The 24,163-nt window shown below is 44.9% G+C and overlaps 1 protein-coding gene across 1 annotated transcript in view; it reads right to left on the reverse strand.

Moving 5' to 3' along the window:
* TNFAIP8L3 (TNF alpha induced protein 8 like 3) overlaps positions 1-19,639 on the reverse strand; it is a 42,624-nt gene extending 22,985 nt beyond the window's left edge. Inside the window, exon 1 of the mRNA XM_081048898.1 lies at positions 19,046-19,639. Within this exon, the coding sequence (XP_080905024.1) occupies positions 19,046-19,097 (52 nt within the window). The 5' untranslated portion in view covers positions 19,098-19,639. The remainder of the gene's footprint in view (positions 1-19,045) is intronic.
* Between the last annotated feature and the right edge of the window lie 4,524 nt (positions 19,640-24,163).

The raw sequence follows: 24,163 nt of genomic DNA on the forward strand, positions 1-24,163 counted from the left end.
GTCTTTAAGGTTAAGAGGGGATACCCTCTAGAGAGAGAGGCCCACGAAGGCCAGTGCAGCCATGAGTGGTGGACCCCCTGCAGGCCAAGTGACTTTCAAGAGCATTGGCCTGTCCTGGGCCCCCGGGCCCTCTGGCTTCCCTGCCACATGACCGGACTTCCTGAAGACCTGACCAGCTGCTCTTAGTCCTTGCCTTCAGTCCTGCTTGTATGACCGTCTTGGCCCCTAATACCACCAACCTTCACCTCTCTTCAGACTTTGCTCAGAACGCAGCTGCTCTCACTGGATTATAACAATTGGGCAAAGCTATTTTTATGTGGAGATTTTTTTTTTAACAAAAATGAAACCAACAGACAAAAAACCAAGGATGGCAGGAACCAGACTACATCTCACTCGTGAGCCTTAGCCCATTACTGACCTCCCTCCTCTGGTGAAGAGGAAGCTCGGGGTGGGGGTGTTTGGTGACAGCTCTATGGAGACAACCCCGGGGTGCTTACCATATTTGCTGGTCTCAGGATGTGCCATTCATCATTCTTAGCAAAAAATTTTCTAAGAACTTACTTCTATTTCTATCATTCTGCCTTTTATATTCTCTGATCTGTCCTTTAAAAATCCCAGTGGTCAGTCATATTCACTCACAATTAACAGCGAGATATGGCTGCTTAATAAGGGAACTGACACTGCTTTCCACTTGACTATTAAGGAAGTGATTTCTTTTAATGGGAGGAGGAATTTTTCTGGAAGGGTGAAAATGCATTGTCAATATATATTTTTACATCTGAAAAGGGGTTAAAAAAATCATTTTTCATAATATAAACCAAGAAAGTAAAGATAGACAAAGTCCTGGCTGATAGGGAATACCAATCATTAAGGGTGGTTAGGGCTAATTTAAACTCTGATAAATGTGAATCTAAAGGGTGAGCACTTTTGTTTCCTACAAACTTCCTGACTGGGTTACCCCTATTTGATGGACTAGAGTAGAATAAGATGGAGATAGGGAGGCAGTAAAGAATTTTGAGACCATGCTATCTCTTATTTTCAGCTCCAAGATGCACAAGAAATCCTCAATTAAACTTTGAATTCCTTCAGAAAGATACACATTATATTTAATATCATACAACTCCTGAATAATGAATTTCTTTGGACTGAGAGACTGATAATGGTGGTAAATCAATATATCCTAAAAGCTAATAATCCTGTTATAACAGAATTTTAATTGCCCCCTCTTTTTTTTTCTAATTGTAAAAGTAATAAAAACACAAAATCAATGTGTAAATGAAAAAGTGCAAGGTGAAAATCATTCATAGTTGGGATGGGGGTCAGGGACAGAGAAAGGGTCCTGGAGGGAGTGAGGGTCAGGAATGCCAGCTGCACACACTGCTGGTCAGCAAGAAACAGCGAGGCCAGGTTCAAGGGCCAAAAAGGCTGAGTCAGCAAGGTCACCCAGCAGGTACGTCCGTCTGGCCTGCAAGGCTCTGGTGCTCTTGGCCCTTCTGTAGGCCTCAAACCTATAAACTCATTACACATCCTGTCTGCACTGCGGCCTTATGGCATAAGGGACCCACAAGGCCCAGGCTGGGTGGGCTTAGAGGGAAGGGTGTGATGTGATGGAGGGACTAGAAAGGGGGGAAAGCAGAAGCTGGGGAAATGGGTGAGCAGGAAGGGACTGAGGAGAGAAACCTGGAATATGCCTACACCAGGGGGCCGGGAGGACACCGTGATAGGGACCCACGGAGGACTGGTCTGCAGGGTTAAAGGGGTGCGGGATAGGGCGGTGGGGAGTGTCATGAACTGAGTGCAGAAGAGTTCCAAGGAAGAAGATGGAGGGATCTGGAACAAAAGTGCAAGAAAGTCAGAAGATGAGCAGTGGACTGGGCCCCAGGATCTCACTTGATTTTTGCTTTTAAAATAACATTTCCTGCTGAAAGTTATACATACTGGTTGAGGAAAAATCTGGAAGGAAATTACAAAGAAGGAAATTAAAATTACCTATAAACTTATATGGAGCGGTTAACTCTTCCAGTATTAAAATTAAAAAAAAATGTTTATGTATGGGAATGTGAGGAAGTTTCCTCCCCGATTCTATATTAAAAAAGGATGTATGCATATGTATGTATACGTGTGTGTATGTATAAATAAATAAATAAAATAATATGTGTGTATATACATGTATATAACAAAATTTGGATCATTTATTATCAAGCTTTCTTTATACATTACAATGTAAACATTTCCCTATATTATATGTTCTTCAAATTACTTTGTCTTAATAGCTGAATAATATTCCACTATGTAGAAATGTCATTATGTATTTAATCATTCAATAACTATTTGAATATTTATTTATTTATTTATTTATTTAATTTTATCCTCTCAAGAGTCAGTTTCCCAAAGCATTGGACTGTATTCTGATCTTTTTATTTTTTACTTAAAAAAATTATTCCCATCCTCCCTCTCCCCCACCTCTGGCAACCATTAGCTTGTTCTCTATATCTGTAGGTTGTTTCTGTTTTGTTTTGCTTATTCATTTGTTTTGTCTTTTTAGAGTCCACATGAGTGAAATCATACAGTATTTACTTTCTCTGCCTGACTCATTTAACTTAACATAATACCCTCTAGGTCTATCCATCTTGTCACAAGTGTCAAGATTTCATTCTTTTCTATTGCTGAATAATATTCCATCATATATATGTAATTTATATCTCTCTCTATCTATCTATCTATCTATCTATATCTATATATCTCACATTCATTATCCATTAATCTACTGAAGGACATCTAGGTTGCTTCCATATCTTGACTATTATTAGTAATGCTGTAATGAACATAAGGGTGCATATAAACTTTTCCAATTAGTGTTTTTGTTTCCTTTGGATAAATACTTAGAAGTGGAATTACTGGATTGTATGGCAGCTCTACTTTTAATCTTTTGAAGAATCTCCATATTGTTTTCCATAGTGGCTGCACTAATTTACAATCCAACCAACAGTGTATGAAGTTTCCCTTTCCTTCACATCCTCGCCAGCACTTGTTATTTGTTGATTTATTGATGATAGCCATTCTGACAGGTGTAAGGTGATATGTCATTGTGGTTTTAATTTGCATTTCCCTGATGATTATTGATGGTAAGCATCTTTTCATAGCCATCTGTTTGTTCTCTTTGGAGAAATGTCTGTTCAGGTCCTCTGCCCATTTTTTAATTGGATTGTTTTTTTTTGTATTAAGTTGTATGAGTTCCGTATATATTTTGGGTATTAAACCCTTATTGGATGTGTCATTTGTGAATATCTTCTCCCATTCAGTAGGCTGGCTTTTGGTTTGTTGATGGTTTCCTTTGCTGTGTAAAAATGTTTGAGATGATGTAATCCCATATGTTTATTTTTTCTTTTCTTGCCTTGCCTGAGGAGACATATCCAAAAAGATACCGCTAAAAGCAATGTCAAAGACTTTACAGCCTATGTTTTCTTCTAGGAGTTTTATGGTTTCAGGTCTTACATTTAAGTCTTTAATCTACTTTGAGTTTATTTTTATATATGGTGTAAGAAAGTGGTCCAATTTCATTCTTTTGCATGTATCTGTCTGGTTTTCCAAACGCCACTTCTTGAAGAGATTATCTTTACCCTATTGTATATCCTTGCCTCCTTTGTCATAGATTAATTGACCATATAAGCAAGGATTTATTTGTGGGCTCTCTATTCTATTCCATTGTTTATATATCAGTTTTCATTCCAGTACGCATACTGTTTTGATTATTGTAGTTTTGTAGTATAGTTTGATATTGGAGGGTGATACCTCCCACTTTGTTCTTTCTCAAGATTTCTCTGGCTATTTGGATCTTTTGTGGTTCATCTAAATTTTAAGATTAGTTGTTTTAATTTTGAGAAGAATGCCAGTTGGTATTTTAATAGGCACTGCATTGAATCTGTAGATAGCTTTAGGTAGTTAGGACATTTTAAAAATATTAATCCTTCCAATCCATGCGGAAGGTATATCCTTCCATTGATTTGTATATTCTTCAATTTCTTTATTTAATGTCTTATAGTTCTCAGAGTATAGGTCTTTCACTTTTTTGGTTAAACTTTTTTCCTAGGTATTTTATGCTTTATGATGCAATTGAAATAGGATTGTTTTCTTAATTTCTCCTTATCATTATTCATTATTGGTGTATAGAAATGCAACAAATTTCTGTATATTGATCCTATATCCTGCAACTTTACTGAATTCATTTATTAGGTCTAATAGTTTTTTGGTGGCGTCTTTAGGGTTTCCTATATATTGTATTGTGTCATCTGCAAATAATGAGACTTTTATTTCTTCCTTTCTCATTTTCCTTCTCTTGTCTGGATGCCTTTTCCTTTTGTCTGATTGCGGTGCCTAGGACTTCCAATACTATGTTGAATAGAAGTGATAATAGTGGGTATCCTTGTCTTGTTCTTGATCTTAAAGCAAAGGCTTTCAGCTTTTCACCATTGACTACGATGTTAGCTGTGGGTCTGTCGTATACAACCTTTATTATGTTAAATATGTTCCTTCTATATCCACTTTGTTTAGAGATATTTTTAATCATAAAAGGATATTGAGTTTTGTCAAATGTTTTTCTGCATATATTGAGATGATCATATGGTTTTTATTCTTTATTTTGTTAATGGAATGTATCACAATGATTGATTTATGGAGGTTGAACCATACTTGTACCTCTGAGATGAATCCCACTTGGTCATGGTGTATAATCCTTGTAATGTATTGTTGAATCTGGATTGCTAATATTTTGTTGAGGTTTTTTTTTTTTTTTCATCTATGTTTATTAAGAATACTGGCCTATAGTTTTCTTTTTCTGTAATGTTTTTGTCTCGTTTTAGTACCAGACTACTGCTGGCTTCATAGGATGAGTTTGGAAGTGTTCCTTCCTCTTCAATTTTTTGAAATAGCTTAGGAAAGATCGGTATTAATTCTTCTGTAAATATTTGGTAGAATACACCTGTGAAGCTGTCTGGTCCTGGACTTGTATTTGTTGAGAGTTTTTTGTTTTTCTTTTTGCTGCTTCAATTTCATTGCTAGCAATATATCTGTTTAGATTTTGTATTTCTTCCTGGCTCAGTCTTGGAAGGTTGCTTCTAGAAATTTACCCATTTATTCTAGATTGTTGAATTTGTTGGCATTCTTTGTAGCATTCTTTAATGATTGTTTGTATTTCTGTGGTGTTGGTTGTAACTTCTCTTTCATTTATGATTTTATTTGTGTTCTCTTTTTTCCTTGATAAGTTTGGCTAAAGGTTTGTCAATTTCATTTATTTTTGTCAATTTTTATCTTGTTTCACTCTTGCTTCCTTCAAGATTGTCTCTTTAATTTTTGCTATTTTAATTTCAGTATGTCCTGGCGTGGGTCTCTTTGGTTTCATCTTGTTTGGAACTCTGTGCTTCCTGGATCTGAATGTCTGTTTCCTTTCCTATGTTAGGAAAGTTTTCAGCCATGACTTCTTTACATTAAGTTTCTGTTCCTTTCTCTCTTTCTTCTGGGATCCCTATAATGTGAATGTTTGAGTTAAGAGGTCTCTTAAACTATCCTTATTTTTTTTAAATGATATTTTCTTTGTGCTATTCTGATTGGTTAATTTCTACTAGTGTGTCTGCCAAGTCATTGATCCATTCTTCAGTGTTAGCTAATCTGCTGTTGATTATTTCTAATGTGTTTTTCTTTTTTTTCTTTCTTTAAAGTTTATTGGGAGACAATTGTTAGTAAAGTTACATAGATTTCAGGTGTACAATTCTCTAATACATTATCTATATCTCACATTGTGTGTTCATCACCCAGAGTCAGTTCTCTTTCCATCACCATATATTAGACTCTGTTTACTCTCTTCTAGAGCCCTGCTGCCCCCTCCCCTTATCCTCTGGTAATCCCTAAACTATTGTCTATGTGCATGAGTTTTTGTTCTTTCAGTTGTTTGTCTCGTTCTTTTGTTGTTTTTGGTTTATACACCACATATCAGTGAAATCATATGTTTCTCTATTTTTTCTGTTGGACTTATTTCGTTTAGCATTATAATCTCAAGATCCATCTATGTCTAATGTGGGTTTTTTTTTTTTTACAGGACTTTATTGGGGAACAGTGCATACTTTCAGGATTTTTTTTTCCAAGTCAAGTTGTTGTCCTTTCAGTCTTAGTTGTGGAGGGCGCAGCTCAGCTCCAGGTCCAGTTGCTGTTGCTAGTAGCAGAGGGCGCAGACCACCATCCCTTGCTGGATGTTGAACCGGCAACCTTGTGGTCGAGAGACCATGCTCCAGCCAACTGAGACATCCAGGGGGGCAGCTCAGCTAAAAATGAGGTGTTCAATCTTAGTTGCAGGGGACGGAGCCCACCATCCCTTGCGGGACTCGAGGAATTAAACTGGCAGCCTTGTGGTTGAGAGCCCACTGGTCCATGTGGGAATCGAACTGGCAGCCTTCGGAGTTAGGAGCATGGAGCTCCAACCGCCTGAGCTACCAGGCCGGCCCTGTCTAATGTTTTTTTCATTTCAATTATTGTATGGTATTCTCCAGGTCTGCTTGTTTTTTTCCTTGTATTTTTAAACTTTGTGTAAGTTTTCCCTAAGTTCCTCTACTCTACTCTCAAGTTTGGTGAACATCCTTATAACCATTTAGTTAAATTCTTGATCAGGCAACTTACTAATCTCCATTTCCTTAGGGTTTTCTTTCTGGGGATTTTTCTTGTTCCTTCGTTTGATAGATATTCTTCTGTTTTTTCATTTTGTTTGACTTTCTATGTTTGTTATATGAATTAGACAAAATAGCTGTCTCTTCCAGTCTTGGAAAAGGGGACTTTTGTAGAAGCAGCCTCTGTGTAAGCTGTGTGTGCAGGGTGGTTTTGGCCAGCTGGTAGGAGCCAGCTGGGTGCCTCAGGCATCAGGGGCATTTGGCCTGCTGAGCAGAAGCGGCTCTGAGTAGGGAGGCCAGGTGCATGTAGTAATGCCTTGTTGATCCTGTTTGTTCCCTTTGTTTGGCTGAAATGGGCTGCAGCAATAAATCCAGAAATGTTCTTCAGCAACCTTGCAGGTAGGCCAGAGCACCTGCATAGAGCTCCCACCCACCTGTGGAGGTGGAGGGAGATGTAAACAACAGTGCTCACCAGCCCCTTGGACCCCAAAGAAATCCGACTGTGGGCACAGAGCCCCAGAGAGCAGTTTCTAGGCTCTCAGCCTCATGTGGAAAGGTGCTGGCTTGTTATTAGATGGCCATCAGCTGTAACCAGTTAGCCATTGGCCACTGATATAACTGCGGTGGCTGAGGTAGCAAGCACGGATTGCAGCTAGCAAGTGGTTGGTTGGTTGGCAGAGAAGTGGATGGCGGGTTGTACATCGTGTGGCTCCTGCTTCCTGTGTCTCCAACCCAGCCGCCAGTGTGTGGTACCCGGTAACCACTGTTCTCAGGAGTTGGACCCCTGAGGAGGGGTGGGAGGACACGGATGGCTCTCCGACCAGCATAGAAAAAGCCAGGCAGCTGCCAGAGAGCTGGACCCCCGTGGAGGGGCGGGAGGATGTGGACGGTTTTCCAACCAGCATAGGGCGGAGAAAGCAAAGGTCGTTGTGGCCGTGTGGGCTGGGAGGTGCTTGCTGGGGCAGCCCGGATGCAGGACTTGTGGTCCCAGGAGGAAATCCTTGCTGAGTCGTCGGTGGAAGATGTCGGCGAGGTCAAGGTCGTCCCTCACCTCCAGGTTGAGGAGGACTTGGAGCCCTCGCCCTGTGGAGAGGGCACACATTGTGGGGCTGGTGCACAGCCCTGGTTAATGACTGTGGACTATGGGGAATTGCCTTCCATCCCTGATTTGATGGACCGCTTGACTATTTGCTTGGGAATATACCACCGTGTAGTGGAACTGGCGTATGTTTGCTTCCTGTGTCTCACCTGGCTGCCAACGAGACTAGTACAGGAAGACCCCTTGTTGAGGTGCAAGCAGATGTTTACTTCCTGTGTCTCCACTGAGAATATGTAAGTACCTTGGCTGTGAGCCACTATTGTTCCAGCACGGTGCCCTGAGAACTCTGGCTGTGCCTGGGAAGTCTGGTTGTGCCCAGAAAGACTGGTCGTACCCTGAAAGCCCTGGTTGTGCCCAGAAAGCCTGGCTGTGCCCAGGATATTACATCCACCTCCAGGTTCCTGGCACAGGGCCCCTAGTGGAGAATGCTTGTCATGTAGATTGTGAAGTGAGGCCCTGGAAGGGTGGAGTGTGGGGACAGAGTCCCAGAGAACAGTTTCCAGGCTCTCGGCCTCACGTGGAAAGGTGCTGGCTCGGGTAGTAGATGGCCATCAGCTGTAACCAGTGAGCCATTGGCCACTGATATAATTGCCATGGCTGAGCTAGCCAGCATGGATTGCAGTTAGCAAGTGGGGTTGGTTGGTTGGCAGAGAAGTAGACGGCAGATTGCACATCGTGTGGCTCCTGCTTCCTGTGTCTCTAACCCAGCCGCCAGCAAGACTATAGTGGTATGAACTCCCCATCCATGGCTCCGTTGGTGTTCCGTTTTGGCCTCACCATATCCTGTGTTCTTGTGCGGGGAGCGGGACCAGCGTCTCTGCATGACAGCTGGGCATGCGCTTACGTCACCTGGGGCACCTGCCTGCTGGCTGGAGCAACTCCTGGCAGGGAGCCAAACATGAAGTGAAGCTATGTTGTTCCCACTTTGGAGGCAAAGTCTGCTGGGAATGCTTCCCGGTCATCTTGCAGGTAGGCCAAAGCACCCTAATATTGCTCCCTACCATTCTACTGAAGTGGAGGGGAGGTAAACAGTGGCACTCACTGGCTCTTCCTGCAGCTCTTCGAGGGCTCCTTTGGCTTCCCTGCCTTTGCTATTTTGTCTCTTTCTCTTGTTTGTTGTCAGAAGCTGTTCCTTCAGCCCTCAGTTGTCTCTCAGGTATAACTGCTCTTTATATACATGTGTATTTGAGTTTGCTCATGGGAGTGGGTGAGTTCCATACCCTACTGTGTCTCCACTATCTTGGACCTCCTCTGACTGAATATTTAAATTATTTTGTTTAGGTTGGGTGTTCAATTAGTTTCTGCCTCCTTTTGGGGTGGTGAGGCAGTTTTGAATAGTGAAAATCTACCACTTACATTGTGATTTGGGGTAATCTGAATCTGTATCTTCATCTGTAAACTGAGACTAAGAATCACTGCCTTTTCTGTGTTCTGGTTTTACTACGAGATCATATGTGTAGTATGTCCCATTGTTCTTATGGCTTCACAATTGTTTAACCTTGAATGACTTGGTGGCTGTCGAGGTCACCAGAAGAGTTGGGAAAAGTAAGGGAGGGTAATGGTCTGGCTGTGGTGTTACTGAGTTGTCTCTTGGACAGTGGACAGTGAGGACGAGAGGCCTAGAGGCCTCTGGAAGGCAGGATTCTTGCTCTGGGGACAGGACTGGGGTAGACTACAGCTTTCGGAATCTTTAGCTTCGTGCTGTAAGACTGGATGATCGCCTCCAAACGAGTGTATTGTCACAAAAGAACAAGGACAGGAGCTCGGCCTTAGGAGACATAGGTAGGAAAAAGGTATTCATGAGGGATGCAAGAAGAGCAACTGAGGACAGGTGCAGGGAAACCACAATTAGATACAGTCAGAGAAGTCAATAGGAAAAGCAAGTCAAGAAAATTCAAGATCAACTCTCATCTGATACTGCTCTGGGCTCTCTAAAAGCTGACTCTGTATTAACTTCGCTCTGGCTACCTTGTTTGACTGACGCTGAAACACTGAATTATGCAGTTAAATTCTAAGGGTAGAGAGGCTAACACACATGAACAAATTTCCCCATTTCCTGACAAAAATAAATCAATCTAAACAAAGATAAAACATGATTGGAGAACCAAAGGCCAATAAATCTATTCCTAAAGCTGGTAGCTATTAAATTGAAAGTAAATTAACCTTTGCAATTGTCACTGGGCATCTGTCAAACCCACCAAATGCCTCTCGGGTATTAAAACAATGTAAAAATCTTGTGAGGGCTCCATGTAGGGCTCTCCTGACTGAGAAAGAGAGGGCCAGGCACAAGGGAAGCTGTCTGGTGTGGGCCTCTGGTGGTCTGAACTCTGGGCAGATGTGCTTGGGAGGGAGAAACTTCAGGACAAGAAAAAGAGGGGAATGGGCAGTAAGAAACATGGTGGAAGGTGTTGGGAGGAAGAGCAGGGATCCTTTTGATAACCCAACACCCAGAATAACTCTGCTCCTTTTTTAACATTACATGTTTTGGGGAAGGATAGAGGAGCCAGAGGATCTGGCCTTCAGTTCTGGTTCTGACACTGCCTGGCAGAGCAGCTAGATGACATTAGTGTCCCTGAGTAAACATTTCAGAAGGCAGACTCTTGTTCTCTTACAAAACCCCCTCCTTCCCCAAATAAAGCTCTCTGCCATCTCTTCAGCATTGGTTTTGGACTACACTCTTTCGTTAGGAAAAGCACATAGATTCTTAGGGCTCAATCTGATTTTCTTCTTTGTATTATTTTCACATATTCTACCAAGAGTTTGCATTCCTTTGGTCAGAAAATAATGTTATTAAGAGATAACTCTGGAAGCCCAAGGTCTCGTCACTGAGCTGCAGTCTCATCTTTGAGTTTTCTCTTGTCCTTGAATTCAACTGGTCGCCATGTCCTGGAGATGCTATATCTGAAATGATTCTAAATGCTGGAGTGGAAAAAAGTGGGTTAGGATCCAGCTTAAGCGCACTCTGATAAAGGGAATGTTGGTTTGTGTTTGGTACCTCCCTTGACTCTGCTTTCCAATCCTTCTCTCAATGTTTGCCACATTCACCACCCAGCAGCAGGTCTCCGTGACCCTGGAGATGCATGTGGCTGCAGCGTCCTTCCAGGACCTTCTCACCCAGGCAGCAGCTTTGTGCCGCTCTCCCCATCTTCTCTCCCAAACCACCATTTAGCAGCCCCTGTTCTGGAGCATGTGCCGGCCAATCCTAGCCCATGTGTTATTGGGCTAATGCAGATAATGTCTGCAGCTTAAAACAGGGCCTACTGGAACTGTAATATCCTAACCTAACAGAAGAAACCTAATGAACGAATCAAATGCTCAGAGATCTGGGTCCCAGGGGAGCTGGTAGGACCTGCAAAGAAGCCTGGTGGCATCCATTGACCTAACTACATAGTCTACCTGATACAAGAGCACCATTTTTAGAGTTAGACTGGCTTTATATCCGCTGAAAAGCTGTATATCCCTAACTAAGTTACTTAACTTCTCTGTACCTCAGTTTCCTGGTCTATAAAATGGGTACCTAGCCCAGAAAACTGGTATAAGCGTTAAGTAATTGTTAATAAACAATGAACCCAGTCTTAAATACATTGTGCATGCTTAATTAACATAAAATAGTAAAAATTCAAAGCATCACTATTATTTCACATTCAATACTAGCCCTCTGGGGCTGAACTCTGGCTGGCAAAGACCATCATTACAATTTCTCATCTTGTTGGATATTTGCTACAACTTCTTAAACACTACTTTCTCTGACCATCTAACCCCAAACTCAGTCTCTTTCCTTGACTTTCTCATTGTCATCCCAAAGAAACCAAGGAACCAGACTCAAACGTGGTAGGAAAGAAGCCTACCTTGCAGACGGCCCCCATCACTTCCCTCCCACAATCTACACTGAAATATCTGTTGACCTTCTTGGCATAACCCACAGGCCCCAAATCAGGAACACGGGATGTGATGCTCACCAGAGTAGCCCTTTACAGAATTTCCTCCTGCACGTAAAATCAGATGCGTCTACTATAAAACAATAAACTGGGAGTCTCCATAAAGCTACGTATCATCAAAATGCTCCCTTTCAGGGCTGGAACAGACAGCATATCTTACTTTTGAGAAGAGAACCTAGAAGCTAATAGCTGTTTCTGTGGCTTTTCAATAGTTTAAGCCAATATTTGGACACCACCAAAGTCTCTCCTTTTTTCCCTGGAGCACTGAGTTACAAAATACTGGTTCTATGAGGGTGTGTCTAGCACTTCCTGTGCTGCCAAGCCTTCCATTTTTTATAGTCTGCACACTAGATTTTCCATGAACAGGCTCAAATTTGTTCCCAGGCAATGGTATTTAGGAAACCCAATATGAACGCATAGATTATTCTAACACAGTCTCAGAATTTGTGCTATGCAGTTGCCTAAAGAGTATTTCTGATGTATAAAAACAAATATATATTTTTGGCATGCCTTAATATATGTGGGGGGAAAAGGCATGCACGCTCCTTATATGTTTTCTTGGATTGGGTTGTTAGGGTAGACTTGTTTATTTTTTAAATTCTTCTCTAGCCTTTATTTCTATACTTGTACAACATACAGCCCAAACACCCACCTACACAGGCATTTTACATAAAGAGTTTGAAGCCAAGTGATGGAAAACCACAACAATATTATGTATATAGTGTTTTTTAATAGAGATTTACATGGGAATTCAAGTGGGAGCCAATGGTAACTCTGGAGGAAAACGAACCAATTAGAGAAAAGTGCTAATGGAAAGTGTCACTATAATTTGGTCTTGCTGACAAATAAGAAAAGTAGGTGCCATATTTTTAAAGAGAAAATAACATAGGAAATAGAGCTTTATATTTATATGTTCATGCACAGTCTCCCTCCATTTTCAGAAACTTACATGTTGTCTACAATGATCACCAAAATACCAGTTTTACATTTTGAGTATGACAGCTCTCTTCTCCCATGTGCCATCTAAGGGGCCCTCACTGAGCCAGGCCTATCCTCAAGGCCATCACTTCCACGAAGCCTTCCCGTCAGAACTCCAAACCTCCATGCCCTATGCTCCAAATCCTATGCTAGTTATTGCTAATGCTGCCCAGTCTTGCAGGTTCGGATTTGGGTGGATGTTTTCTCTCCCTAACGTGGCTGCAGGGCCACATCTAATTCCATTTTTGTATGCTACCAAAGCACGCTGCACCACTCTGAACACAAAGCAGATGGCCAGCCAGTATCTGCTGGATTGTGTGGATTAACAGTTGGGTGCAGAGCTATGAGGTCTAGACTGGCTAATTTCATCTAGCAATCTAAATTGCCCTAATGAGGTCTGGATAAAGTTGACAGCTCAGTAAGTATCCCCAGAACACAGCTGGTACACAGGGCTGCCATCCCTAATGAACACTGTTGAAGAAATTGGAGGCCACCTGTGGTGGATGCTGCAATGTTCTACCAAGGTTCTCCTTCTGGAATGAAGGCCCAAACATTCTACAAGCTGATGGGAGTAAAACATGCAGACAGTTTTCCGCTGAAGGGAGTGGCTTCACCCACGGTCATAGCCTGTTCCCTGGGATGGCCGGCATTTAATGACTGATCCTTACAGCAGACATATAAAGGCCTAGCCCCTCACCCCGACTCAGAACAGTTCTGAAGGGCTACTCCAGCTCTAGAGCTCGAGGCTGTTGTTGGATCTGCATTGCAGTTCAGCTTTTTACTCTGCCCTGTCCAGCGTCCTTCTCTTTCCCATCACTTCCCGAGATATGGATCCCAAGAGCAATCTCAAATAAAGTCACTGTAGGCTAACCTCCACCTCAGAGTCTGCTTCCTGGGGAACCAACCTACAACATCATCCATACATCTATCTACCCAGCCAACCAGCTAGCAACCTACCGCTGTGTTTAGGGCACATGGATGGTGTTGGTCGGAAATGATACAGGTAAAATGACCCAGCCCTTGCCCTTAGTCCAGGACAAGATTCGAGACATGTACAGAAATAACCATAAAGCCCCCAACAGAAAGTGACTGGTGTCAAGAGAGAACATATAAACAGAGATGAGGCCGAGGTATAATCCCAAGCAAGCGGGTCAGGAATCTTCAGGCACTGGCTTAGGCGGCAGCCATTGGCATATGCGTCCCCTCTCCCCATCTGATCTCAAGCCCTGGAGGACAGGACGGACTGTGTCCTTCTCTCTCTTCGCGTTCCCCATACTTCCCAAACACAGAGTTCCCCCCATTGTGCAAGGATTCTTAAAACAATAAAGTAAAACCAAACACTGAAAGAAAGCTTTGGCAGTTCCACTTCATTGGACAGGTTTCAGTCTGTCTGTCTGTCTGTGTGACTTTTTAATGCAGAGTTCTCAGGAGGCTCCTCAAGATGCTCGTTCATTTATTATGTCCATAAAAATCTCGGGAATAGGAAAGCACAAGACAAGGCCCTGACCCTCAGAGTAGCTACAGCCCACTGCGTGGACAAGGCAGAGGCCTCCGAGAATGTACACAAACAGGAGTAAGCCGTGGGACGGGGACTAATAGCCAGTGGTACACCATCCCCAGGTGGTCTCTGCCCTCCGTTGGCCAGTTCATCAATCATCACTGTCAGTTGACAAAGGTTACTGAACAGCCTCCACGAGGAGCCTAACAATGACAATCACAAACCCCAGAACCTCACATTGCCTTGAACCAATGCCCCGGCATGATTTACTGTCTACAGGGGGAAAGCGCCTTTACGCCAAACATCACTTATAAGTGCCTGATGGAAAGAGAGGGGCTGGAAGGCATTAGTGGGGTGGGGGAGCCAGTCTCCTGCACCTCCCTGCCCTCATCCAACTCAACATACCGTCTCCTTCCATTTCCCCTCTCCTTTCACTGCTTTCGTACAATCTGTCGCCAACTTCTGTTGTTTGTTTCTCTGAAATGGCATTTGCATCCTTCTTCTGCCTTGTCTTAGTGCTACCGCCCCCTCCAGTATTGTGGCCACACCCAGGGAGCTGAGGCTCCAAGCGTAGGCAATCACCACACTTCATGTCTGTCAAATGTGGCTTCTGAAAACCCAGCTGTCAGTTGGTCACGTCTCTGCTCAACAACCAGCTCAAGATGCTCCTTCAGCACCATCAGGACCAAGGTATTAAGACCCTCCTATAAGGGGCCTCCCTACACTCATCTAACTTGATTTCCCAGTACTCCCTAACATATGCTCTTCACGCCAGTCACCTCCCTGTTCCTTCATACCTTTGCTCAAGTGGTATCTGACTTCTGGAACACCTTTCCTCCTCTTGGTCGCCTGTCAAATCCTACCCTTCCTTGCCACTTTGTTCACACAGACCAAGCTTAGGACCTTAGGGATGGGAAGGACAGGAGGGCAATGCTAGGAGCTTGCTGGTGTTCCGCATCCTTTACTGTCTTGAAGTTCCCCTAGCGCATCCTGACTCCATCTCATGGAAATGCTCTTCTGTCGTACCTACCCAGCTGCAAAGATGCCCCATCAGTGTGGTTGCCCTGGACCATCTAGTGAGTGAAAGGAACTTGTCTGCCTTCAGCTGGGTAGACTAACTTGGTCTTACAAGCCAGAAAGGGAAAAAGCTGACACTGCTAATATTTACTCGCTTGTTGTGTCTTTGGAAAGACTCTCAATCGCTGCTGAGTTAATACACCAAGCTCTAGGGTTTCTGAGAGATGGATAGTGGGTTTGCCAAAGGAGAGACTGCCAAGTTGGGTCTCTGGAATGAATCCAGTGTTCCATAAACGCTGCCTCTCTCCTAATCATAGAAAGAATCATAAAACAAGAGAAAGGCAGAGGGGAGCTGCAGGCAGTAGAATGACATAGAAGCATCATCCTCTGCTTCCTGAAAAACAGAAAATGCAGACTGAGGCAAATCTCATCTCCCCCTTCACCCTTCTATACAGGGAGTTGCTAGGTGAGAGATCTGCCAGCAGGCACTTGGGAGATCTCTGGAAAAGTATCTTGAATTGGGTACAACAAAGAGTAGGTGGTCCTTGGAGATTTCCTCACTCCTGACCCCTTGCTTGGGATTACATATCGGCCTCGTCTCTTGTTTATATATTCTCTCTCGACACCAGCCACTTCCCATTGTGTACTTTATGGTTATTGCTGTACATGTCTCAAATCTTGTCCTGGACTAAGGGCAAGGGCTGGGTCTTTTTCACCTGTATCACCTCCCACCGTGGGCAAAGATGGAAGAGAGAATGGTGAGGACTCCTGTGCTTCCTGCCACCTTGAAGGGAAAAGTGTGTGTGGAAGACAGGGTTATACCCTCTTCTTCTATTTCAAAGTGGCTCATCTCCAGGTTAGCAGGTGGATTGGGTAAGGGCTTCTCTGCTTTTCACAAGTTGCCCTAGAGTTGAAGGAAAAGGGTGGCAGTACAACCAGTAGGTTTGAAAGTCTCCATCTTCATGCCTTGAGCTGGAAGATGATGAGGATGAGAAGAGGTATGCGTAAATTAATCTCCCCAAACAAACAGACACACACACACACACACCCCAGAGAGAGAATGGGACAGTGTAAAGGAGAAAATTCAAAACAAACCTTCTTAGGCAATTATATTAATGTGATAATAATGACCACAATACTAATTGTTTTACACATGCCTAGTAATTTACATTTTACAAAGCACAGGGGTATACTACTTAGCAGTGTTCTTACAACAAATAATCCAATCAGGTAATAATCAAAATAGCAGCTACTGTTTACTGACTGACTACCAGGAACACTTTTCATGAGTTATTTTATTTAATCCTCACAACCCCCTTGTGGTACTATTGCTATTCCCATTTTACAGAGGAGAAAACTGAGGTTTGGAAAGGCTAAGTAACTTGCCCAGCAGGTAGAGATTGAAACATAGGTCTTTCTGATTCCGCAGTTCAGGCTCTTGACCTTAATAAGGCCTGTCTTAGGGCAGAGCTTTTTCACAAGCTAGGGAGGGAAAGTGTACTGAGCAGGAAGGAATCCTTGTATACCAAATCCCTGTGAAGTAGGTACACACAGACACTCACAAGCACACATGACTACTCCAACAGGTCCCACTGGCTCTGCTGTCCTTCTCAGTTACAGACACATTCAGCTTGCAGATTCAGGTCCACAGATAAATGCCACATTCCTTATAGGGACAAAAGTCAGCCCCTATGGATGACATACCTGTCATTTAATCTGTATCTGAAGCTGCAATAATGTCTCCATTTGACATGATGCAGCCACAGCAAGGCGACGACGAATTAGTGCCTAGCTCTGAAGCTTTCTCATGAAGAATGCTTTAAGGCTGAAAAGAATGAGTGAGACTGAATGCCGTTTAGCAGAATGGCTTGTGACATTCAAATAAATGTTCACCTTGTGAGATTCAAGCACACAGAGAAAGAAGAAATGACTGTAGAAAACAGTCAGTCACAAACAAATGGTGACACCTCACAAGAGCTGGCTGCCCTATTCCTCATCGGCCCCCTCTGACTTCAGTGATAATGTTTGCTGTTAGCTGTGCAGAGCCCTTAACAGAAACAGACATGAACACATACGTACAAGACAACTCCTGCTGTGCAGCTTGGAGGGAGAAGCAACAAGACCCTTAGGAACTCCTGCTCTCTCCTTTCACCCAAGTACCGACTCTTCTGGAATATCTCCTCCCTGTTTCCTCCTCCCCTTCTCTTTCTCTAAGCCTCTTTATCCTCCTCCCCCTCTCCATCAACCCACAAAAGAGATCTGGGGGGATGGGGTGGGGTAGGGAGAGCCTCTTAGTTCCTGGGATTTTGAGAGAGTGAAGTGTCAGTGTCATTGCTCCCCAACCCCCTTTTGAGTTCTGAAGATATACTTAGATACACACAGAACACCCACTGGAACTTTTAAATGACGTGAGATCCACAAGCCACCTGTGAAACGAAGTCTTGGTGCTTCAGTCACAAACATATAGGTAGGCAAAGGGCTCATGTTTATTCATCACATCCACACATACCTACACAAAGCAGGTGGCCCTTGCGTACACACAGGAATCCTGACACACAGGCACCTTGGCGATGCTATCTTTCCTTTCCACCAGCCGCATCCCTTCCCACCCAGCTGAAGGTGTGGACCACAGCCGCCCTGTGAGAGGCTGAGGTGTGCGAGGCAGTGGAAAGGGACTAACTGTGCCCTTGGCTACTCCCTGGCTGTGAGACGTGGGCAAGCCCGACGATCACCTGACTAGGTGCTGTGAAGATGAAGGGCAATAATACACGTAGGGCCCTTGGCGTAGCCCTGGCCCTGTCCTGTCTGCTTCCCGAGCCTGCCTTTCCTACACCCACACCTGGGCTGATGGCGTCTCCCTTCACTGGGTCCCCACCCTTAGGACACTGGTCTGACACTGGGAAGAGTGGGGACTAGTCCAGGACCTCGGGGCTGTACCAGGGGGGTCCCAGCTCTCAGGTCACAGGTCTCCTGGCCAGGGCTAGCCTTCTGGGCCACATGCGGGAGCCGTGGCCACTTGGCGCGGGGCTTCGCGTCTCTCCTGAGTGGACATGAGGGCGGCGGGCAGGGCCCATCGGTACGTGGAGTCAAGGTTGTGGGTGGCTTCCTCCTGTTGCTCAGTATCAGGGAGGGGCGGGAGAGGACATTCATTTTTTCCTAAGCAAGCATCCACCCATTGCTTTAATAACTATGCATTGTGAAAAGCCAGCGGAGCCTCTGAAGGACCCGGCTCCTGCGCGCCCGCCGCGTCTGTGTCCGCGGACCCCTTGGCGGGGACCTCCTCCGCTCGTGCGGGGCAGCGACGGGCGAACGCGGCTGCACGGGCTCGTCTAGCAGCCTCCGGACCCGCAGCCGCTGGCTGCGATTTGGCCCCAGCCTGTCCCCCCGCGGGGCCTTTTCTTCCCAAGTCCTCTGTCCGTCCTCGGACCAGGTCACCTGTTCCGCAGCTTCCCCGGCTCCTGGGGTTCGAGGACCGTGCCAGAGCTCAGAAAGTTATTTCAAAAGGCAGATGTGTTGCAAGCCTCGCTGCCGCAAACTACTGGACGTGGATTTCCCGAACTCTTCCCCACCCCCCACCCCCCCCAGCCAGGGCGACCGGAACCCGCAGCAAGAGTCTGGCAGCGAGGAAAGCCACCCGCAAACGCACCTCCTCTCCCTCCTGCGCGTCCAAGTGCAATCGGAGAAAAAGCCCAAAGCAAACTCCCGGCGCGGAGCCACCCCCAGTCCCGGCTTGGAAGGGACGGGGCAGCTGGGCATGGGCCTCCCGCCTGGCCGCTGGAGGAGATACTCGCGATTTCCAGCCCCGGCCCGCCCTCCTGCCGGCCCCGGCCCTCCTGGCTGGGATGCCGCGACCCCTCAGTACCTGCGGTGGCCACCGGCTCGCCTTCGCTCTGCTCGCCCGAATCCGAATCCATGCTGCGGGGCGCTCGGGTCCCGCGTCCCGGCTCCGGCTGTCCCGGGCACCCGGTGCGGGCAGCCGGAGAGGCGCGGTCTGGGCAGTGCGCGGCGGCCGCGGCCAGGGCCGGCTCTGCAGCGGAGAGAGCGGCGGGCGCGCCGCTCCGCGCGCCCGCCGGCCGATGCCTGCTCCGGGGAGCGCAGGGCGGAGGCTGGGCGCGCGGGGAGGGAGTGGGGAGGGGGAAGGGAGGCGCGAGCGGAGCCGCGGGAGTGGCCGGCGCCCCGCGGGCTCCAGACTGGGGTTAAATACCCCGGGGGCGGTGTCATTCCTCTCCTCCGCGCCCCGCGCCGGGCGCCAGGAGCCCGGGACTTACGGAGCGCCCGCGAGGTCGTGCGGGTCGGTGAGGCCGCGCCCTTTCCATGCGGTGACTAAGTCTGGAGGATTCTTAAGTGAAAAGGCGCCTCTACCCAAGTAGGAAAAGGAGAGGTTACCAGCGGGAGCCTCGGGGCTTCCCAGGTTTGAGTGCGACTCCACCGCTGGGAGACTTTGGGCAAGTGACTCAACTTCTGTTTCCTCACTTGGAAAATGGGGAAAATGAGAGTTTCCTTTGATCCGGAATGTTTTGGGAGGAGTAAATAAGATAATGCAAGTGAGGGGCCAAAAGCAGGGCCTGGCACCCAGCGAGGAAGTAAACAACGCAGAGCAGGTATTGCTAACTGGGGCTGTTCCTCTCCCGGCGGGGGCGGGGCAGGGTGGACCAGCCGCGCGGAGCTGGTTCCGAGGGCTGGGAACCCTAGTTCGCGACAAAGTCAGGACCCGCCCTGCCAGAGGGGCAAGAATTGATTTTAAAACCTTTTCTTTGTCTTTAACACGGAGTGCTAAACTTCCTCAATGTACCCTCCTTTCACTTTCTTAAAAGAAAAAAAAAAGCATTTGTAAGTGTATTTAGTAATTAAGAGACTAAAATAGGGGAGCCTGAGGCAGTGAGGCCTCCGGAGATTCTTTGTTGTTAATTCTTGACTCTCCACGTAGTCTTACTGTCTCCCGGAATTATCAGTTCCAACACGTACATAACTTCAGGCCGGCTTCTCTGCCTACAAAGTGTAGGTGTAGGCAGAGAATACAGACTACTTTACTAACCTGAACAAAATGAAATCAGGAAGAGAAAGTTAACTAAAAAGCTCCGTTTATTGTTTCCTATGCACAATCCTACAATGACCCAGTGAAGAATTTAGGTACAGTCGTTTGAAAATGTTTTCTCGTAGGTAAAAAATAGTTGCAAGTGGGCAATTTCATATAATTCAATCTATATTGTTATCTCCATTTATAGATGGGGAAACTGAGTCTCAGAAAGAATAGATAAATTTCCTGTGGTCTCAGGTCCAGTGAGTGGGTGAGCGGGGACTTGAAATCAGGGCTATGTGATTGAGAGACCTGTTCCTAATGGCTACGGTATGGTGAGTTACCAGTACGTTTGGCCTCTCTGCTACCTGAGGGCTGCTTTCTATACTGAGGTATGGGCTTCTCAGAGAGCAAACACAACTCTACTTTGTGTTCTTAGGAAACGTTTTCTGGATGGCCAAACTCATGGACACCGTTTGATAAAAGTTGGATGGAGTTCAATGGAGAGATGCAGAAAGCCCCACACTAGATGTGTGATCTTGGGCAAATGGCTTCACCTCCCTCAATTTCCTCATGTGTTGGCATCTCCTGCATGGGGTGGTTGTAAGGGAGTAAATGAAATAATGAGTGTGGAAGCTATTACTCAATGCCTGACACGCAGTTAAATGTTTGATAAATGGAAAGAACATTCATTCTTAGATCTAATGGATCCCATTTAGGAAAACAAAATATTTTAAAATCACATTTTTTTTTAAAGGAAAAGAAACAAGGCATAGCAACATTTGGATACAAATTGATATTCAGAAACCAAACAGCTGGGATCATTTTAAAAGAGTGCCACCACACCTTTGCCGTCTTAAAGAAAAACAATGATCGCATCAGAACAGAGCACATTGGATTGAAAAGGCATCCAGCTTCCTCTAAAGGCCATGCCTAGATTCTACGACAGGAAATGTGAAACTTTCTCTGTTCCCTTAGACCTCCTTTCCTGGCACTTGGTGGAAGCTTTTTGTTTGTTTGTTTTCGTTTATTTTAAAGGAGAGATGGTCTTGGTTGAAGGGTGAAGGAGACATACCACTGAGACATCTATGCAGCACAGCAATAAGGAAAACAGGGAGGTTCACTACTGGAGCTTGATCAATAGTAAACATAGTATGGGGAGTGCACACTTACGACACACATATATCCATCAGTCATCAGATCTTTATGAGTACTTGGTACATTTCAGCCCAGAGGCTTAAAAAAATGCTTGGGGTGGGGTGCTCCGCCAAGTGCTTCTGAAAAGTCCATGATGTAAGTCTTTAGTAAACAACGTCTATTCATTTATCTGTTCCTATAGTCAGTCATAGTATATTTCTGCAAAAGGAGGCAGACCGAGAATGAAAAATTGAATGTGGAATTAAACAATGGAGAAAAGAGATCCAAACTAAATAAGGTCTCCTTTCCAATTTCCGATGATACGCAATCTGTTGTCATGGGATAGCAAGACAAAGGGAAGTGACTGCTGGCACACATGTGTGTTTAATAAGGAACATTAGTGGAACATACCTTATCTGTCCTCCCAGTATGGAAAAATCTGTACAAGAGAAGGAAGTCCTTAAAATAGTATCCCACGACCATCACCCCCACGAAAGCAGTGAAATCTGAGGTGGTGAATCTCTTTCACAAACCAAGCCGAGTATATTTCTTTGAAAAAAAGAAAGAAAAAGCTCTTAGAAAAAAGGAAAGGATTTCCGTAGTTCCTCTGTATATTTTTAGAAGGATGGCATCACTTTGCAGACTTGAATCTGGAGTCTGAGGGTTATAAACCACTTTCCTCAGTGTTTCCACTACATCTTTTCCTTCTGGCTGCTCTTCAGACATATGAGTTTCTAACTCTTACTGGTCATTTTTTAAGCTTCAACTTTACAAAATCATTCGCTTTTTAAGGCACTTGCTTGTCAGTGGGAAAAGCACATCTATTTGTAAGGTGTCAAGAAACAGATAATAAAATAAGATCCATTTCTGCTTAACACAATAATACTTCTTTAATCTGAGCCAGTGCTATGACTCATCTGCCTGTCTCCTCTTGTGGGATGGAAAGGGAGCTGTCTGCAAACCTTTACCAGGCAGCTGGGAAGAGAGAGGGAGGGAGGTTTCTCGCAAAAGCTAGAGCTGCTGCTCTGCTTCAAAAACCCACAGAGCTCTGGAATTGCCGTTTCTCTGGGCTGAAGTGGCCTTTGGTACTTTGGGATGAAAGGTTGGCCCAAACAACTCCTTTTTTAATAACTTGTCTCAAGGTGGATACTGGCACCAGAAAGCTTCTGCCCAAAGTCAAGGTGGTGTCCGTGGGGCTCTAGGCAAGCTGGACAGTGGGGTCTGAGCTGGCTTCATACCCATCTGGCAGAACCTATCTTCCAGAAAGTGCTGGAAGACAGCCTTGAAAGTGGGGACTTTTCTTATTTCTTTCTGGCTAGCAAAAATAAGTTTTATCACTCCCTCCCCTTTTAAAAGCAATGCACAGCACTGTAGAAAAAATGGAAAACACATATAAGCACTAAAGGAGAAAAGTTTTAAATCCATTCATAATTCCACCAGTTGCCTTAACTGTTAACATGCGGTATCTTTTGAAAAGTTTCCCTCTTTGTATGTACAACACTCTGCTTTTGTAACTTGCTTTTTCCTTTTAACAATATGTTGTATGCATCATTCTATCCACTCTGTGACAATCTGATTTTTAATAGCTGCACACCAGTATTCTGTACAGGTGTACCATAATGTATTTAACAACTATTGGTGGATATATAGGTTGTTTCCAATGTTCTGCTCTAATACCATCAGTAAATATTGTCATGTCTCAATCTTTGTACCCATCTTTAATCACCATCTGTGAAATTCTAGCAGCCTCTTTTGCTCTTGGGAGAGAGAAACGAGAAAGAAAATTGTACCTAACAAAATAATTGTTGACATATCCCGAGACTTTAAGGTTATCAAGAATTTTTGTGGGTATGATCCCCTCTCAGCAGAGGGTGGGTTATTTGAGTTCATTCTTGTATTTATCAAGCATTGATTGAGTCCGGAGGGGGCTCCTATAGGTGGAATGGAAACTTTCCTTTCATATTTTTATTGTGGGCAGTATGTCCTCTGCATAGTCCATCCAAGTCCAGACGTCTTGTGGGAGGCGGGGGGTGGATGAGACTGGCAACTCAGGCCTCAGGCTGTTCTCCTAGGTTCTTAGCTTCTACCCCTGTGAGCTGCCTTCAGGACAGCTTCCTGAGCAGTTAATGCAGTTACAATGACTCTAAAGCACTGATTCAGAGGGACGGGGAAATTGACACAGAAGGAGGAGGAAGAGAAAAAGGGAGAGAGAAGAAAACTATGGAACCCATCTCTGTTGTGCTCTGGCTTAGCTTCCTATGGGGTTGTTTGTAAACCTCTTTAAACAGCAGGACCAGAATCAAAATTTCAGCCCCGCTGGGAATCTCCTTGATCACATATGGTGTCTGGTCCCGCTTCTGGCATTCGCGTTGGGGGCTACAGTATGTGACTGTGCTATATTGGAGCTGTTCTTACAAGGATCCACGTGGCTCCTACGTGGACACCCTGGGACTATTTTAACTGTGCCCAGTGTCTTTCTATATTCCGGGGTTCTTACACAGATCTGTGGCATGGAGAGGGTCAATGTTCCCACTGGCAAGAAGAGGGAGTCAAAACCCACGAGGCTTAAGCAGTCTCTCGAGTCACTAAAATTTTTAGGAAGATAGGAGAGTACCCAAAGACTTGATGGGGCAATATTGCCACGTTTTTAAAAGAAAGAAAGGAGTGGATTCCAGGGATAACATTGGTTGCATTTTTGTCGCTCTCTAGCAAAAGTGTGGAACAACAGGTTTAAAAATATTTAAAGAAAGAAAATGATCCTCACCAGCAGCCATCATGGATTCATTATCACGTCCCATTAAAATGACCATGTTAACTTTCTTTAAA

The sequence above is a fragment of the Rhinolophus hipposideros genome (genome assembly GCF_964194185.1).
Source record: "Rhinolophus hipposideros genome assembly, chromosome: 5".
NCBI lineage: Eukaryota > Metazoa > Chordata > Mammalia > Chiroptera > Rhinolophidae > Rhinolophus > Rhinolophus hipposideros.